The 19,422-nt window shown below is 33.5% G+C and overlaps 1 protein-coding gene and 2 non-coding genes across 3 annotated transcripts in view; all 3 read right to left on the bottom strand.

Moving 5' to 3' along the window:
• The window catches only part of LOC140053151 (5S ribosomal RNA), a 119-nt gene extending 106 nt beyond the window's left edge, over positions 1-13 (bottom strand). The window contains exon 1 of the ribosomal RNA XR_011846012.1: positions 1-13. This exon is cut by the window's left edge and continues 106 nt beyond it. This is a non-coding gene — a ribosomal RNA (5S ribosomal RNA).
• Positions 14-132: 119 nt separating this feature from the next.
• Positions 133-251, bottom strand: LOC140053044 (5S ribosomal RNA). Its single transcript, XR_011845949.1, has one exon. It is a non-coding gene; the product is annotated as a 5S ribosomal RNA (ribosomal RNA).
• A 14,259-nt stretch (positions 252-14,510) lies between these two features.
• Positions 14,511-19,422, bottom strand: part of LOC140051989 (long-chain-fatty-acid--CoA ligase 5-like) — a 28,495-nt gene continuing 23,583 nt past the window's right edge. Inside the window, exons 15-21 of the mRNA XM_072097351.1 lie at positions 19,161-19,249; positions 17,768-17,884; positions 17,283-17,336; positions 16,860-16,949; positions 16,672-16,773; positions 16,180-16,251; positions 14,511-16,003 (exon numbers count right to left, since the gene is read on the bottom strand). Of these exons, the coding sequence (XP_071953452.1) occupies positions 15,875-16,003; positions 16,180-16,251; positions 16,672-16,773; positions 16,860-16,949; positions 17,283-17,336; positions 17,768-17,884; positions 19,161-19,249 (653 nt within the window). The 3' untranslated portion in view covers positions 14,511-15,874. The remainder of the gene's footprint in view (positions 16,004-16,179; positions 16,252-16,671; positions 16,774-16,859; positions 16,950-17,282; positions 17,337-17,767; positions 17,885-19,160; positions 19,250-19,422) is intronic.

Here is a 19,422-nt window from a genome sequence, read left to right as displayed (position 1 = left end):
TATGGTTGTAGACGTTCGGTTACTTGCGGTTCAAGATTATAACTGAGAAAGATCTTATAGTTACTGTCATAAAAACATAATTGAAAGGTAAAATAAACTTTGTTTAGTATAATTTAAAAAAAGTTAAACATAGGTCTACGACACCACGTATTCCCAGGCGGTCTCCCATCCAAGTACTAACGAGGCCCGACGTTGTTTAACTGCGGTATTCGGACGAGAACCGGTGTTTTCAACATTGTATGGTTGTAGACGTTCGTTTACTTGCGGTTCAAGTATATATAAATCTTATATTCACTGTCAAAATCTCTATAAACACATATATCCTATAACCTAATACTTTTGTTCATTTATTATGGAACATTTTCTAGGATTGAAATTAGCAGCTGCTGAAACCATGACGTTGGTATTTACACCCACTTCTGTTGAAGAAACACATACTTGAAAGGTAAATTCAACTTTGTTTAGTATAATTTAAAAAGTTATACTGAGGTTCTTAAAAAGATAATATAAAGGAAACAATAACACTGTACAAAGAAGCATTACACAATAGCGGCATGTACAAAAGATTCTGGCCGCTTTGGATCTCCAACATTTTTTAGAATTCAGTGTCAGTGAGGCACTTCTTGTATTAAACGACTTTAAATATTTATTAAACGACTAACGATTAATTTCTGATACTTTACCTAGGTATTAAATTAAATAATCCTTCAAACAAAATAAATGATGACATAATATTCTTAATTAGCCTACATAGGCCTAATATAGGCCTAGGCTATATGTTTAGATTTGTTTCACTATCCAGGCTACAAAATTATCAATAATAAAGTACTGTAGTAGACCTACTAGTGTGAAAGGAAAACTAGGCCTATTTAACTTTACGACTACAAGCGATATTGCCGCCATGCCAAGATAATTGATACACCATTTCTAATTCTAGGCCTATAAGCAGTATTAAAGACAAAGTATATTATTAATATTTATTAGGCCTAGGCCTATCCAACTAATTAATAATATTATTAATAATAATAGGCAACAAACAAACAATCAATAGGCCTCCTATAGGCGGGTGTCACGAAACCTAAGACCACGAAAGCTAAGATCCCCTAAGACCTAAGATCACGAAAGCTAAGACCCAAGACCTAAGATTACAAATTCTAAGATATACTACAGCTTAAAAACAATACTTGTTTATCCATACATAATTTTAAAAACAGTAGGTTTCATTTATTACCATAAATATAATTTAATACTACCGCAAAACATAGATAAACTCACATTATTTTCGCCCGTTGAGTAAATGTATATTTTTTCTTTACAACAAACAAACTTGACGGGTTGTTTGTTGGTATATATTTACTCCAATGTGTTGGTTTAGAGGATGTTTTTCCTACGCACCTGCCTTTCTTGTATTTTGATTCCAAATTCATTCACTAACTTTATCCTGAATACCACACTTTAAAATTAGGACTTATAAGTACTTTCAGAAGGAGAAACACATAATAACAAATAAATAAATCCTTTAAATTGATGATTTTACAGACGTGTTTCTTTGTATACTGTAATGTAACTCCTCGAGCTCCCCATGCTCAATGTTTTTGTTTCTATGGAGCGCCAAAAGAGCAACAATAATAGTACAAGTATAAAAACAGAAAGAAAACGAAACAAAAAAACTTATCATGATTTTCAAATTAAAATTTATTTGCCAGTATTTATTTCTTCGTACTTGCATGATTATACTATTATCATTACAATTTTAATTTTACATTGTTCCATCCACACTGTAGATGGACTCCACAGAGTTTTCAGCCCTCTATATAATTTTTGCTCTTTTGACGTTCCATAGAAACAAAAACATTGAACATGGCCCATGGGGTAGGCCTACTGTACTGTAGGCTAGTCATTTTGTGTGCGAGAAAAACGTCTGTAAAATCATCAATTTAAAAATGTATTTGTTACTTTTTATGTGATTCTTTTTCATGAAAGTGCCAATTCTAAGGTGTGGTATTCAGAATAAATGTTGGGAGTTAAAATACAAGGCAGGTGCGAAAGATAAATATTTGTAATCTTAGGTCTTGGGTCTTAGCTTTCGTGACCTTAGGTCTTAGGGGGTCTTAGCTTTCGTGGTCTTAGGTTTCGTGACACCCGCCTAGGCTGCCTACAAAATATAATCATCATCTCCTGCACAATTTAAATACTTACCGTACAGTTTGCACAAATAAACGTAGACTTGCTCCAAGTCTGTATTGTCTTTTTTTAAATTTATTTGTTTTTATTTCGACCGCGATTTTTGTCTGAAAATACAGTAGTAAACGTATGAAACGCCATATGTGCCAAAATATTTATCTTTTTACTAATATTAAGACAAAACTCCGTCTGCAACCCAGACTAAAATAAACGCTGTAAATAATCAAGGTATCGTCGACGTAGGCCTACATTTACTGCTCTCATCCGAAGCTGTGCAGCGTTTGAACGACGAAATGCGGCGGGAAAATGTATGTAACATTTCACGCGTGTGGGCGCGTACGGCATGCTTCTACTACGTGATTGGGGAAAATTAATCACCTTGAATCATGTTTTTACGTAATGTAATGAACTACGGTACTGTAATTTTTAATACGTTCATTGCATGTAATAATGAATAGGCCTAGGCCTAATTTGGAGTTTTATCGACCTTTAAGTTTTTTAGTGAGACCGGAATCCGGTAAAGAGGCGAATGAAAGCGTTCGCAAATATAACGCAAAACGGACCACGGATTCTGTCGTTGTATCAACGTTAAATAGTGACGTTGTATCAACGACGGGTAGACCGGCCTTTAATATTGTCAGACTTCAAACTAATTCCAACCTTGTATCAACGTTAATATAGTGACGTATATCGACGATGGTAGATCGACCAGAACTTATCAGATTTCAACCTAATTCCAACGGTATATCAACGTCAATATAGTGACGTTGTTTCAACGATGGCAGACCGACCTTAAATTATCAAACTTCAACCTGATTTCAACGTTGTATCAACGTTAAATAGCGACGTTGTTTCGACGATGGTAGATCGATATTAAATGGTCAGACTTCAACCTGATTCCAACGTTGCATCAACGTTAATATTGTGACGTTGTTTCGACGATGGTGGATCGACATTAAATGGTCGGACTTCAACCTGATCCCAACGTTGCATCAACGTTAATATCGTGACGTTGTATCGACGTTGAATCAACAAAGGTAGATCGACCTTAAATTGTCAGACTTCAACGTTAACGTTAAATAGTGACGTTGTATCGACGATGGTAGATCGACCTTAAATTGTCAGGCTTCAACCTTATTTCAACGTTGATACTACGTTATATAGTGACGTTGAATCAACAAAGGTAGATCGACCTAAATTGTCAGACTTCAACCATATTTCAACGTTGTATTAACGTTAAATAGTGACGTTGTATCGACGATGGTAGATCGACTTTAAATTTTCAGATTTCAACCTTATTTCAACGTTGTATCAACGTTGTAGTATTGACGTTGTATCGACGATGGTAGATCGACTTTAAATGGTCAGGTTTCAACCCGATTATAACGTTGTATCGACGTAAAAGATTGACGTTGTATCGACGAAGGTAGTCTGGGTTCCAGACGGAGTTTTGTCTTAATATTAGTAAAAAGATAAATATTTTGGCACATATGGAGTTTCATACGTATACTACTTGATTTTGGATACTCCGTCTGGGGAAACACGCACAAGTCACGTGGTTTGACACCAAGAATCCTTGGTGCATACGATTATCCGGTTGACTAGTTTCAGCTGCATGCGATTGGCTACTCACTCGTACACTGTTTTAATATTCATATTTCAGAATTTCAAAGACTCAACAACTAAGATGATGCGCATGCGCTATGTTACGTTTAGACAATGTGTACTTGGGTACATTTATGAAAGTTTCTGAAGGCTAGAAATTATTTTATATGCCTAGTAGTCTGGTAAACATTTGATGGGATTTTTTCCCAAGAACATGAAAACTCGTCTTGATATGATAGGCTAGCTTATCCGCAAATCAAGTAATATCCAAACTCAAGTAATACACGTATGAAACGCCATATGTGCAAAAATATTTATATTTTTACAAAACTCCGTCTGGAGGCATAGTTGCCATTTCTGGCATTATTATGCTTTTTGGCATTAGGCCCACGGCATCTGGCATAATGCCGCGGCATTATTTAGCCGTTTTTAGCATAATCTGGCATAATTTTGTGTTTTTTGAACCAAAAAAATAATATACCACAGAACAAAAATAAAATATTTTGTTTATAAATCTTGCAATTTAATACATGTTATCACCTTATACAATATCATATCGTAACACAAAACAGATCTGTTCGGGTTTTCCGTACAATAGTCCTTCCATCCTTTCGTTTCGGACTTAATCGACTCTTCGGATAGGAAGGCTGCTCGAAAACTACCGTGTGTGCGGCGATATAGGCAGTACAAAAAATCCGAAGAGGCTTGCTATTGGCCAATTATTGCTCTATTTCAGAGTTCATGCAGGTTATTGGATCCCCATGGGTGTAGAGACAATTGAACGAAAACATTATGAAAGGGGATTTGTTTTTTCAGTTCATAATTATAAGCGGCCGCATCCCTACCCCAACCCTTAAAATGGCAATTTCCGGTAACTTAGAAGCTCTAATTTTAAAAAGAATTTCTTCTAGAGAATTTGTTTTCCATATTTCAAATTATATTCCATTTGCATCGTCGTAGCAACCCTATTTTCCCAAATGTTCTTCACCTCTCAGCCCCAGTAGTGACCATAGTGGGCAAGGTAATTTTTATTTCTAATTAAGTGCCATTACCGCCCATTGAGCAGCTCTATTTTTCCAAATTTTCTTACCTCAGCACCAGCCATGGTGGAGCTGATGTCCTGGAGACACTTATACATTTTTATTTCCTATTTTAAATTATAATTGCCATTTTCGAACTATGTGGTGGGCTAAGATCCTGGGGTACTAATAAATATATTTTTATTTCATATTTGAAATTAAGTGCCATTTCCGGCCATCGAGCAGCTCTATGTTCCAAATTTTCGTACCTCAGCCCCAACCATGGTCGGGCTGAGGTCCTGGAGACACTTAATATATATTTTGATTTCCTATTTTCAATTATAATTGCCATTTTCGAACTATGGTGGGCTAAGATCCTGGAGAAACTAATAAATATATTTTTATTTCATATTTTAAATTTAGTGGCATTTCCGGCCATCAGCATTTTTCCAAATTTTCTTATATAAACCATGGTGGGGCTGAGGTCCTGGAGACACTTAATATATATTTTTATTTCCTATTTTAAATTATAATTGCTATTTTATAATTATGGTGGGCTAAGATCCTTTCATATTTGAAATTAAGTGCAAAGATCGAGCAGCTCTCATATTTCAGCTCAAAAATTCTAAATTTCCATGGCTGTAACAGGTTTTTTTTTGGGAGGTGGGGGGGCGTGGATTGGTGTTGGTGTCATTTGCAATTACCATTTTCGCACCCCAGATATTTTTAGAATTATTAGTTATTACTCACAAAATTAACTAAAAATATAAATTTTTGAACGACATAGGGATACAATTTTAGGCCCTATTTTGTGTCAGTTGGGGTTATCTACAAACGTTTATTAGACATACAACCGTTGGTGGCGCTGTTTAGGGCCACATTTTGGGGATCTGGCATTATTTTTCCCAATCTGGCATTTTTTGAGACAAGATACGGCATAATTTAAATTTTATCGCTGGCAACGCTGTTGGAGCCCGCCCGCCCAGACTACTATATAGTGTACGACGTACGACGTGCTTGGCTAGGCCTGTGGATATCTATCTGTGCAAAAACAAAATGGTAAATGTGACTAAAGGAGTTTTAGTTGAATGGTTAGTACACATCCATTTCTACAGTGAATGAAATCATTTATGGTAGGCTGGGCCTGGCTAGAGGGGTCCAGAAGAATCCGGGAATGTTTGGTGTGGGACGAATCGTCGATTGACAGACGATCTGGGCCAACAAGAAGGGCGATCGGACCCAAATTTGTGGACGTTCGGGCCAATGCAATATAATGAGCCTAGGCCTAGAGGCCTAGACGATCGGGCCCATTTAAAAAAAAAAAAATTAATTGCATTTATAAAATAATTGTTCACCATAAAATAAATTAAATCATAAATGTGTTCTTTCCACCACGCGTTCGTGATACAAAATATTGAACATATGTACTTCAATTCTAGCCTATCTAGCCTAGCCTGGCCGCAGCCTGGCCCTATATAGACTAGCTAGAGGCCTAGACCTGTATTTTGTAAAGAGTATCCATGGTGACAGTAGTAGCTCTTCTTTGGGGACACCTTCTATATTTATTAGTGGATACTTTCCCATGAAACAAGTGGATATTAAGGGGGATGGACACGTGCAATATAATTGAACATTTATTAATTACAATACAAACGACAACACTGACTTATTTGCTGTTAAATAAATACGATACATTTTTAATCGCCTTAATAATAGTGGAGTCTGTTAGGGCTGAAATAAGGGTGTTTGGTTCAGTTTCTTCCAAAAGCACCAAATTTGGTATACAGGTTGCCCACCCCAAAGATCGTATAGCGCCACGTAGTGGCGCAAGATATGGAACTGACGCTCGAAAAATGATAATTCCATGGGCAGCCATTCCGGCAAGCGGATTACCCAGTAGGCAATGCGGCACGCCACCAAATCAATGTAAACAGGATTTACATCTACGCGATAAACAGTACGACTTTATTTTATCTTTCGCGTCAAAATGAAAGAACAGCTATATAAATTTCGATTATATAAATTTACTCCATTTCATATTACACTTACATATGCGTATATCACTCTCCAACCTCAAACGGCTACAGAATAAACACTGACTGTATGGAGGACGAATTTTGTAGGCAGTAGGTTGAGGCATAGTTATAAATAGTGTCGCGGGGCGCAGCGTGATGCTACGCACTTCACGCCCAAGGTCGGCCGCGTTTGGCCTAGGCTGGGATGATGGCACAGTTTATGTGCGAGAGAAGCTTTTTTTGGAGATGAATTGTAATAATTGCCAAATATATTGTCCAAAACTGTCTTTTTAATTTTTTTTTTTTTAAATTAATGGGGCAGGGAGATGTTCTTTCCCCTGTTCGGACCCTCTCTTTCTATTTTGTGTGCTTCAGGCCTACAAAGTTATTTCATTGCAAGGGGAATTTTACTCCGATCTGCCACAACTGTAGTATACTGTACATACATTACTTGATACAAAAACAATTGTTACATTTTTTTTATTTCAAAAAAGTAAAAGTATTAAATATTAATTTTAAAAATTCATTCATAATCATAATTTGTTCTTTTCAACCCACTTTTATTAGCTCAACTTTCAATATTACAGACAGGATTAAAATGCAATAAAAATACTGAAAAATCTAACTTATATAAGTTGTTTATACAGTATTAATAAATGATATGGAATAATTAAATACACTCAATAAATAAATTACGAATGTATGGTTTTAGCCTTCTTAAATACAAGGAAAATTCTATTATTTTGATTTCTTGTATTACAAAAGAAGCCAATAGGCCTAAACAACAGTACTGATAATAACTGAATTCTGTTTATTTCCTTTCACTTTAAAGTATGAGGTGTGTGAAAATAGTGATTTTATTTGTAATCCCATAGGATACTGCTCCTTTTCAAGAATCAAAAATATAAACTATTATTACTATTAAAATATAATTGTCCATCAGTTCTGGCCTTTGTATTTAATTCTTGTGTAAAATACCACTGTGCACTCAATCAACTATCTTCTCAATAGTAATTATACAGTATGATGACAGACTATATCTTTCTGAAATAGGGAAAAATATATCATTAAATTATTTGGTCACTTTTCGAACTGTTACATAATCATTTGATTACTTATTATAGTATTTTAAAATACTATACATTTTAAAATTCAAAACAAAAGTCAATATACTATTTGTAATTTAAATGTGTGAAAACCTAGATTGTTCAGTTGTAAATATAATATCCAGAAATAATGCCAATAATAGGACTAGTAAGTATTCAAAAATGTTTACATTAATTAACTAAATATTTTTCAAATAAAGATGAAGAACAAAATAAATATGAGGATCAAATTTATAATTTAAATTTATTAAATAAAAAAAACAAACAATAACATCCTCAGTGTTTTGGTTTTTAGGAGACCTACCTAAGCTATGATTTTATTGTTTTATAACGATTTTTTATTTCATTACATTTAATTATTTCTGTTAATGTTATTATTAATAAAACGCCATATTGTCTTGTACATTTTTATTAAAAACTCCTAATTCCCGAACAGCTTCAGTTTTTTTCTTAATCTTCCATCCATCCAAGCCTTGTTTGATCCATCTATCAAGCCGCCAATCAATATCATTCATCCTCCCAGACTTTTTTTTATTAGTAACTAAACTAGGCCTACTAGCATTCGGCAATTAAATATGCCTAGGCCTACTACTATCTAGGCCCTAGATCGGATTGCGCAGAAACGCCTACCTGAACTAAATTTATCCAACAATTTAATAATTTTGTTAATGTTTACTAACAAAAAAATATATATTCTAAAAACTTTCCACTACATACCCAATACAACACGAGAAAACTTCCCGAACAAACAATAACACGTCACACGTGGATGTGGTGGTTCAATGGTTTATTATACACTTCCGGGGTATGTGATCGCGTAACTTGCTTGCCGGAATGGCTGCCCATGGAATTTCACTCATGCGCAGTGTATAAGAGATAGGACTTCCCTATCTTGCGCCACTTTGTGGCGCTATAGTATCTTTGGCCCACCCTATACAAATTCAATTTTTGATGGGCGCCAAGCAAAATGACCCCTTGGGTCACCTAATTTGCATAATTTAAAATGGCGGACATTTTCGCTTAAACAGTCTATATCTCTAAAAATACTGGTCATAGAGAGTTGATTTTTAGCCCAAAATGTTCAGAACATAAACATTCCTATTTACTCTAATGAAGTTTTTTTGAAAAAAATGACCGGAAGTACCAGTTTTAACCTTTGACCCATATTTTAAGGCATTACCATATCTCAGTAAATAGTTGTCACAGACAGTTTATTTAAGTGTCAAATTGTTCAGAATATATATGTTACTATTTAATTTAATGAAACATTTTATCCAAAAATGACCGGAAGTACTCAGTTTTGCCTTTGACCGTTACGGTTTAATTACCAACCTTGTTACGGTTAATATATTTTGATATCCATAAACTACTTGTCATAGAGAGTTAATTTTGGTGTCAAAATGTTCAGAACATAAACATTTCTATTTACTATAATAAAGTTTTTTCTCAAATAATGACCAGAAATACCATATTTTACCTTTGACCTGTTTTTTCAGGCAAATTGCCATATCTCATTATTGGTTTGGAGTGGAAAGTTAATTTTGGTGTCAGATTGTTCAGAATATATGTTTCTATTCTGCTTAATAGAAGACTTTTCAAAAAAATATCAGGAAGTATAGTTATTGACTTGTTAAATACATAAAATTTATAAATTTGTTCAGTTAATTGTATACTGTAGTTAACTGTATATTTATGATATTATTTTGCAACCCACTTTTGAGCACTTGTCGAAGATGGCTGCTTGCATGTGCAATTGAACAAAGTATACTGAATGAAGTTGAATAGATTGTCCTATTTGTAGTGAGTCTAGAGTAATGTAAATGAGAAATGAGAAAATTGTATATACAAAAAATACCCAATCTCATCTAATCGAGTACTTAAATGAAGTCTTCCACATATTTAGCAATAATGTGTAGGCCTACTGATGAAATCCAGTAAAAGTTTAGTTTTGGAAAGTTAGTGTTTCCGTCACTTGTGTTTGCTGTTGCATAACAATTTCATGTTGCTACATTTCTCTTTGTTGCCATAACACGAACAACCACTGAATGGGGAAAAGACACCGAAGATTTCTGTCCTCCAGACCTAAGTCATCCAAGGACCGTCCAGCTTGGTGGTTCTCAAAGATTTTCAAATTAAAAAAAAAAAAGAAATCGACCATATACAGTAATCATCTAGAAGAGATTGGATGAATAGGAACAGTTTTGTTACTAATGACATGTTACGCTCTAGTATCCTCTTTTTCATATATTGCCCTTTTTTCAAACTTAAAATGAACTCTGTATTGCATGTCCTTGACTATGTGAACAATGCAAATTTTATGAATGGAAATGTTGTGCAAAAATCAACAAAAAGGTTTAGCCTCATTTCTAAGAAACAATATCATACTCAAGCTCAGAACATGATGGGGCATTTCGTCTTTACGAGAACACTGAAAATATTACAATTACCATACATGTGCTTATGGTGACTGAACCAACCAGACTGTTCAAGGATTGCTAAAGAAGTTTGAATAAGCCATTATTTTCCAAATACTCGATATGAGAAAGGACACATCATTCAATACTTTGAAAATGTATAAAAGAAATGAAAGTAATAAAAGTAAATCTGTTCATGAGGTTAAAACAGCTCATCAATACATTATGTTACACAAGCCAAGAGTTGTTACCAATTCCAATATAACAACAATTTAACATTTACTAATCAACCAAAAATCAAGTAAAAAGGCAATAATTAAAAAGATGATACTAAGGCGTAATGTCATAAGTAACAAAACTGTAATACCCAAATCGTGTCCAGATGATGGCCAAATTTTTAAAAATTAAAATTCGAGAATTGTGCCAAGTTTGAAGGACCAAGGATTACTTTAGGTCTGGTGGAAAAAATATATTTTTCAGTTGTGGTTCGTGATATGGCAACAGTAGTCTAGTTTTTATATTGTGCATCCCGAAAATGTCCATCCTTTTAATTAGTAGGTTATACCCCAGTTTGAAGGCCCTTCAGGGAAAATTTTCATTTAAAAATTTTGTTTAGCAATATTGCTAATCAAACTGATTTTTAAGTCGAGAAACATAGTTTTGTATTGTATTTTTTGCTACACAATTTTCAAAATGTGTAGAAATAAGGTTGTTTTGTATAGCTTTTTGCTACGCTACACTGGCGAAAATGTTCCCTGCCCTTTAAAGAAAGATACTCAGCGAAGAAATGCAATATAGGACAATTACCCTGAATGTAACAACCAAACAAACACAAGTGATGGAAACACTAACTTTCCAAAACAAAACTTGAATAGATTTCATCAGTAAACATTATTGCTAAATGTGTAGAAGACTTCATTTAAGTACTCGATTAGATGAGAATGAGATCTGATTGGGTATTTTTTGTCTATACAATTTTCTCTCATTTGCGTTACTCTAGACTCACTACAAATAGGACTATATTCAACTTCATTCAGTATACTTCGTTCAATTGCACATGCAAGTAGCCATCTTCGACAAGTGCTCAAAAGTGGATTGCAAAATAATATAAATATACAGTTAACTTGAACAAATTTATAATTTTATGTATGTAACAGCTCAACTGTACTTCCTGACATTTTTTGGAAAAATCTTCTATTAAACATTTTAGTAACATATATATTCTGAACAATCTGACACCAAAATGAACTTTCGACGCCAACCCAATAATGAGATATAGCAATTTGCCTGAAAAAACAGGTCAAAGGTCAAATATGGTATTTCTGGTCATTATTTTAGAAAAAACTTTATTATAGTAAATAGAAATGTTCATGTTCTGAACATTTTGACACCAACATTAACTCTCTATGACAAGTAGTTTTATGGATATCAAAATATATTAACCGTAACAAGGTTGGTAATTAAACCGTAACCGTCAAAGGCAAAACTGAGTACTTCCGGTCATTTTTGGATAAAATGTTTCATTAAACTAAATAGTAACATATATATTCTGAACAATTTGACACTTAAATAAACTGTCTGTGACAACTATTTACTGAGATATGGCAATGCCTTAAAATATGTGTCAAAGGTTAAAACTGGTACTTCCGGTCATTTTTTTCAAAAATACTTCATTAGAGTAAATAGGGATGTTTATGTTCTGAACATTTTGAGCTAAAAATCAACTCTCTATGACCAGTAGTTTCAGAGATATACTGTAGACTGTTTAAGCGAAAGTGTCCGCCATTTAAAATTATGCAAATTAGGTGACCCAAGGGGTCATTTTGCTTGGCGCCCATCAAAAATTTAATTTGTATAGGGTGGGCAACCTGTATACCAAATTTGATGCTTTTGGAAAAAAGTGAACCAAAATATCCCTAACAGACTCCACTTATATTTATAAACTGTTATGATCATTTCACTGAATTATTTAATTAAAAAAATTGACAAATCATACGTCATTATTGCGTTGTCTATTTCACACGCTATTAATGCATGTTTTTTCTATATAAAAGGAGAATCCTGTAGTGTGGTCAGCTAAAACATGTAACACGAATTCTACGCATGATTTGACCCCACAGCCTTGCAGGCTTTTTGTCTAAAAAATGGAATTTCAAACAATCTTATACGGTAGGCCTATATACAAATCATAACATAACATATACAAAAATAACATTTATCCGCACAAAAATGCCAAATGCACGTACACTAGAAAATGTGAACAGAAAAAGATAACATTATTTGGTCCTCTTGTCTAGTTAAAAAAAAAACTTTAACCCTGCTAATTTATAACAGTATGGTATAATTATTCTCTACTTATTATTATATTATCCTAAAACTACTACGGTAATGAAAATGAGCTGGTATCCACTTGAAGGCATCGTAATTGTGGTTTCAAAATATGCAATAGGCAGGCTCTGGTAACTAATTTTAAAATCTTATTTAATTAGTTAAAGACCCCTTCCCTGCAATTTTGGACGTTTTTTGGAAAATAATACATATATATCACTTTAAAAACATTAAACCATGTCATTCCTTGTTTTAAATGTACGTTTTATGGTAAATTATGATAAAAAGTGAGAAACAATGCACTACCTAAGTAGCTCGCGGCGATCGACCTCTCGTGGACGGTCTTAGGCCTAGCCTAGCTAGGCTTAGTTTTGTAGGCCTAGCTGGTAAACATCATAACGTACGAACATCGTACGCTAGCTATATACCTAGCCTGACGTTGTATAGTTGCTGCATTAATTGTCTTTCTATTTTTGCCAGACTCCGTTGATACAAATTGGGGAAAACCCGGTATTTTCGCTGAAAATTTGGGAGTCTTCCATTTGTTTTGGCTTCACGATCGATCGAAAAGTGGGCGAATTACAGGTGAAAAACAAAAATATCAATCCGCGCGCAATGCATTTTGGGATTTATAGCGGGCCGCTATAATTATTAGAATCGATTTATTTTTCATATTTTTAACCGTTTAAAGACGAAAAAAGTTATCGCAATAGGACCATATAGTATTATTTTTACATTATATATAGTTTGTGATCTTAAAAACGTAGGGAATGGGGCTTTAACATTAAATAAACGAAAATACAAATTATGTATAATAGGAAATAAACATATTCATATTTTAATTTTACTCTAAATAATAATAATACCGATTGAGGTAAAATCACTTTTTATTCAAAATTATTTGTAGTTTTTCTAAATGCACGTTTATACAAACACGACTGTTCAAACGAAACGGATAAGATTAAAACAGCGTATCTAGCGGCGCTCCATAGATACCAGACTGAAATATAGGCTAGTAGGAGGCACTATTAACTATTTCTTTGTCTAGCTGGCATGATAATTTATTAAATAAAAAACTTATTATAAAAATATAAAAACGGTATTGAATTAAGAATTAAAAATTATGTTAAAGTTAAAAAGGGAGACTCTGCGAAAAGGCGACTTGACTGTATCCTCACAGTAGCTTATATATCTAGCCTAAATGCATACTGTGAGGTTTAAGCCTGTATGGCTTAAATAGCAACATCAAAATGAGTTTATATGCTTTATAAAATAGGTAATTTTCACTGAGTAGCAATTTGCCTAGTATACTGTAAAATTATTAGTTTCATTTATTTGTATCTCAAAAAACATAACATTTAAAAGAGAATGATGCAATCTTCTTTTTAAACATTTTCAATGTTTCGATTTTTGTTTCTTTAGGGTAGGATGCTTCTTTGTGTTTTATATTTGATTTTTTTAATTACAGTGACCCAACTATGAAACAATTTCTACTACATTTAGATGCAAAAGAAATTCTTAAGAAACGCTTCATTGTTGCTGATCTTGATGAGACACATTTATTTGTTGCAGCAGATGTTGTAGAGGCACTCCAATCTCAGGTCAATGACCTCATGGACAAGTTGAATTTTAATATTGCTAATATTGAGCAGAAATCCTAATAACTGACATGGAATGTATAAATATGTACAAAGTTTGCTTGAAATCATCATCTGTAGAATTTAAAAACAATTGTAGCTGATGTACTGTACTGACACAAGAAATGTACCGATTGATGATAAACCCCTTGTGATATGTTATATTTGTATAACATTAACAAGCTGAATGTTTATGAGTTGGATGTTGAAAATCTAAACGCATTGGCTATTGAATAGTACCATGCTGCAATTTGAATATGTAAATTAGGAACTTAGATGACTATTTTAATTTATTTATTCATGAACAAACACAGTAAAATGGTATGGTATAACATTTTTATTTTTTTGTATTCATTCTTCTTTAGGTAGTTTCCCAAATGTTTTAAAATTGGAAAAGTTAAAATCATTGAAAAACTAATGCAATCGTGTCTTTATGCCTTTCTTAATTTTAATAATGTACTTTATACTTATCATTACGGTTTTCTATATTCTACTACTCATGCAATCCTTGATCTTATGAATAACATAACTTCTTTTGAAAAAAGGACAATTTCTGTTATCTGTGTTTGTTGATTTTAAATTCTTTGATTGATGTATTCAAATTTATTCACCTCCTGTAGGAGAAACATAACAAAATATACAAGTCAATTACATAATTATGGAATCAGAGGTATAACTTTAGACTGGTTTTGTAGGTACTTAGTAATATGACTCGGTATGTTTCATTTGGTAACTGTAGCACCAGAGGAGGAGATGACATGCGAAGTGCCACAAGGCTCTGTTCATGGACCGATTTATTTTTTATGTAAATGATCTATACAGAGTAAGTGACGCCCTCCAAGTCATCTCCTTTGCTGCTCTCCTTTAATCTCATTCTGATTTAAATTAAATATCTTATTCACAAAAGTCAATAATGAATTAGTAAAATATAATGACTGGTTCACCTCAAATAAACTTATTAATTCCAACACAACTAATTATATTCTCTTGCATACTCAATGTGAAACATTAGCCCTCTCAAATTATTATACTTTAATTAATGGGAAAATCAATAAACAAACGAAAGAAACAATGTTGTGGACTAGTCAAAATGATGTTGCAACAGCTATATCTCCAAAACAATTGGGATTATAAGTAACCTTAAGTATACTTTTCCACACCGTATCCTTTAATTTTATCCCACCTACACTATTGTACTTATTTGGGCCACTGAATATTCATTCATTTAATCTTTTATTTCGGAATCTCTCGTCCATAGAAAGTAAAATTACATATAAATGAATTAAAAATAAACAATACTATACTAATTACTACTACTCATCTCAGGATGGCATCCCACCAGGAGAACATCTTTGACTTATACAGTATAAGATGTTGCCTATAATTGTTGAGATTAAACATTTTCACTTGAATTGAGTCTACTACACATCAGGCCATATATCGATTTTCTTAACACAAAAAGAAAGAATTCTAAATTCTGTAAACATGAGGCTGAGGCTTTTGGTATTGTGTGAACATATATGGAATTATAATATAATTGTATATGTCAGACATGACAAAGTTAAACTATAAATACATCTCTGTTATTTCATCTTTAAAATATGTTCTGAATGCAGGACGTTTTAACTTGAATGTTGGCGTCATCAACGAATTTTCTACAGTCCATGGTGTTGGTGTCACATGGATTTTCTTTACCTACCATAATAAAACAATAAAAACAAATAGCTGCATTGTAAATATTTCAAAACTACACAGCATACATGAGAGGAGGATTATGAGACATTAACTTATAAGGTTCTCAGGTTATTTTGTTTGTTAAATGTTTATAGGAAATCATAATGTAAATTGAATCTATTGTAATAATACAACACCTGCTCAAAGGATTTTAAACCATTTTCCTTCCCAACATCTTGCATGTTTTCTAGAAGCAATTTTTTCACTTCCTGTAATAAAAAAAGGGCGAATTGGAACATTGTAAGAAGGCAACAACAAAAAATGTGTGATTGTGCATGTGCATGCATTTGCAATATTTAAATGTTCACGTCTAGGTTGATATACTATCATGATCAGGTTTATAATTAAAATTATGTCTATAAATTAATCACTGTCCTATCAGATAGGTGGTAATCCCCCTGATACAGGAGCTATTTTGTGAACTAGTTTACAGGGTAACCCTTTACTTGTCTCAAATGATAAACTGGGTTCTTTAAAATGCACACAGGAAAACTGTGTACACCTACAGTTTATAGTCCTTATCTAGAGAAGAGAAGACTTGTTTCACCATAACTAGGAGTGAGTTGGCCTTGCCGATGCCGATATTGTTGGCTCTTTAGGTACAAGGGGTGAAAGGTCTAATGTTTTACCTTATTTCTTGTGAGGTCATCAAATTCCCCTTTAATCCCCCTATCCGCAGCAAACTTTGGTAGTGTTTCCCTGTCTGGTATCACAAAGCCTACAGAAAATGACTTAAAGAAAACAATTAGTGGTACAGTATGGCATTATTCCATAAGTCACAGTGTATCCTGTTTTTGTATGTTGAATACTATCTTACCTGCAAACTGTCTCCATGTACCCACACATGTTCTACTAGCGGACTTCTCAAGTAAATATTTTCTACTTTTTCTGGTGCTATATATTCTCCCTGAAACAATATAATATGTGCATAGAGTTTATCCATATCCAAGGTATGATCATTAAATGACTGTAGAGTAGTTTGTAACTGTTGTACCGGTACCAAATTTAAATACGAATGAACACACATTTTTTTTTCAATTTTAAATAAAAATGTGTTCCATTGTAGCCAAATTTGTGTTCCGTTGTAGCCAAATTTGTGTTCAGTTGTAGTCAAATCTGTGTTCAATTGTAGTCAAATTTGTGTTCAGTTGTAGTCAAATTTGTGTTCCGTTGTAGCTAAATTTGAAAATGTTGGACACTATTGTACTTTTATTATCTATTTCTTTGTTTTTATACTAACCTGAGCTAATTTATAAATATGTTTCTTTCTGTCAATTATTTTCAATGTTCCATTCTATTAAAGATACAAATAAATACAAATTTTGTACGTATTCAAATTACCGGTAAATGTATAAATTCATAAATTAAGTTTTCAATGGCATTGTATATGACGGATTACATTATCATTAATTTATTTAGTTTAGTTCCAAAAAAAGAATCTTTACATTTCCACTACCATCAACTGAGGCTGCACTTTTCATACTACAAATGCACCGCAGTATGTATTATCTTGGGTTTTACTGGACGCAGCCAATTTATTTTATGGAATTATGGGAATCCAACAAAAATGTTTCTATCACTCTAATATTTATATTGAGGCCATTACGTCTAGAAAATAAATAATCCCAATAATAATCATGAGATAAAGGGCATCTGTATGACATTTCTCAGCAAAATACCGGTTTAAAATGTGGTCTTTTTAAAAATATTTTATACGCCACTCACTGGAAGCCATTGTCCAATGTCACCAGAGTGGAGCCAGCCATCCTCATCTATAGCCTCTTTAGTTTTCTCTGGATCATTAAGATAACCTTTGAAGATGTTTATACCCTTATAGCACACCTGATTAAAAGAAACAAGCAACTTGGTAGTATTCTGCTATAGATACTGTATATTATTACATAATAAACTTTTTTTCATTTAATATATTATATATTGTGAAGTTGTGATGCTAGTTTTCTTTCTTTAAAAACCAACCTTCATCTTTATTCCTTTACCCCCTTTATTCCTCTCAACATAGATGTAAAACATACAGCTAAGGTAAAATGACGTCACCGTTAAAGTCTTTTGTCACAGTGCCTCATTATTAATGAAGCAAACTTGCTGAGAAAGAGTTTTCCTCACATGACGCGAGATTTATCGATACCCCCGAAAAACCCCAAAACATGGTTTTTTTTTTTACTGGGGATAATAAATAATATATTTAATTTTAACATAACAGGAAAGCCCTGATTTCTAGTGCGAATAAAAAAAAAATAATAATGTACAATACTGTATGTATGTATTTTCAGATGCTGCAAGACATGAGACACGAAATAGGCTAGGCCTCTTGGCAGCGCAGTGCAGGCACGGAAATAGACAGGGCTGCTTTTGTTAAAAAAAACAAAAAAACTGACACATGCACGTGTACGAGGTGCGATTTATCATGAATGTTATGTGCGTGAGAGTACCATTTCCAACCATCTGGGGGTGTCATTTATCAAAATTCGCTACGCCACAGGGGTGGGGGGGGGGGAGGACGACATGTGGCTTCAATACTTAAAGTCTGGGGCCCCCTACATTGGATGGATACAGCTAGGGTGGGGAGGGTAGTTAGCTAGTAAGCTGGGTTGGTCTGAACGATGCACGCGGTGAAGGAGCTAAGAATGGCCTGAGCTAGGTAGTGTACTAAACTACTCTAGAGTATTTTAGGCCGCTAGTGAGTAGGTAGCAGGCTATCATAGATTCCTCTAGGCCCAATGGTTCAAATAAACAACTATATTTAATCTGATTTTTTTGTTATCAGGAAACAATATCGTAATTATTTCACCACACTGAAAACATTTTGTAAATCATGAGCGTGAGCAGAGACAAAACATTGCTTTTTCATATGCATGGGACTCTGTGACTACACACTTTTGTGTGACTCATTTTACTTTAGCTGCATGCAAAGAAGTAGTCACCGATGAATTTAAACTAAACTCCACAGTCACACGTCATAATCATAAGCTTTCAAACAAGCTACTCTACCTGTCTTTTCGCCTTTTTTAAAAAACCTATTTCCCTCCTCCACCTGTCATCAACCTTACTAAATGTTCCCTTCATCCACCACATTCATAAACAAAATAAAAGTCCATACCTCTCCTTCATCGTTTGCTGCATAGTAATTCATATCAGGAACATCAACAAGTTTGATCATATTACATGAGATTGGTGGACCAACATGACCTAAACAAAAATATACACATTTTCTAGAATTTTTTAATAGAAAGGTATATTAAAACTAAATGAACTAATACAGTATATTGAATTGAATAAAATAATATAATCAATAACAATAACAATAAAAGTAATGCACTTCCTTAAATCTGAAGGAATAGGATTGAAAGGAAAGAAAGAGT

Source organism: Antedon mediterranea, chromosome 6 (genome assembly GCF_964355755.1).
Source record: "Antedon mediterranea chromosome 6, ecAntMedi1.1, whole genome shotgun sequence".
Classification (NCBI taxonomy): Eukaryota; Metazoa; Echinodermata; class Crinoidea; order Comatulida; family Antedonidae; genus Antedon; species Antedon mediterranea.
This window is presented reverse-complemented; position numbering and strand designations above follow the sequence as displayed.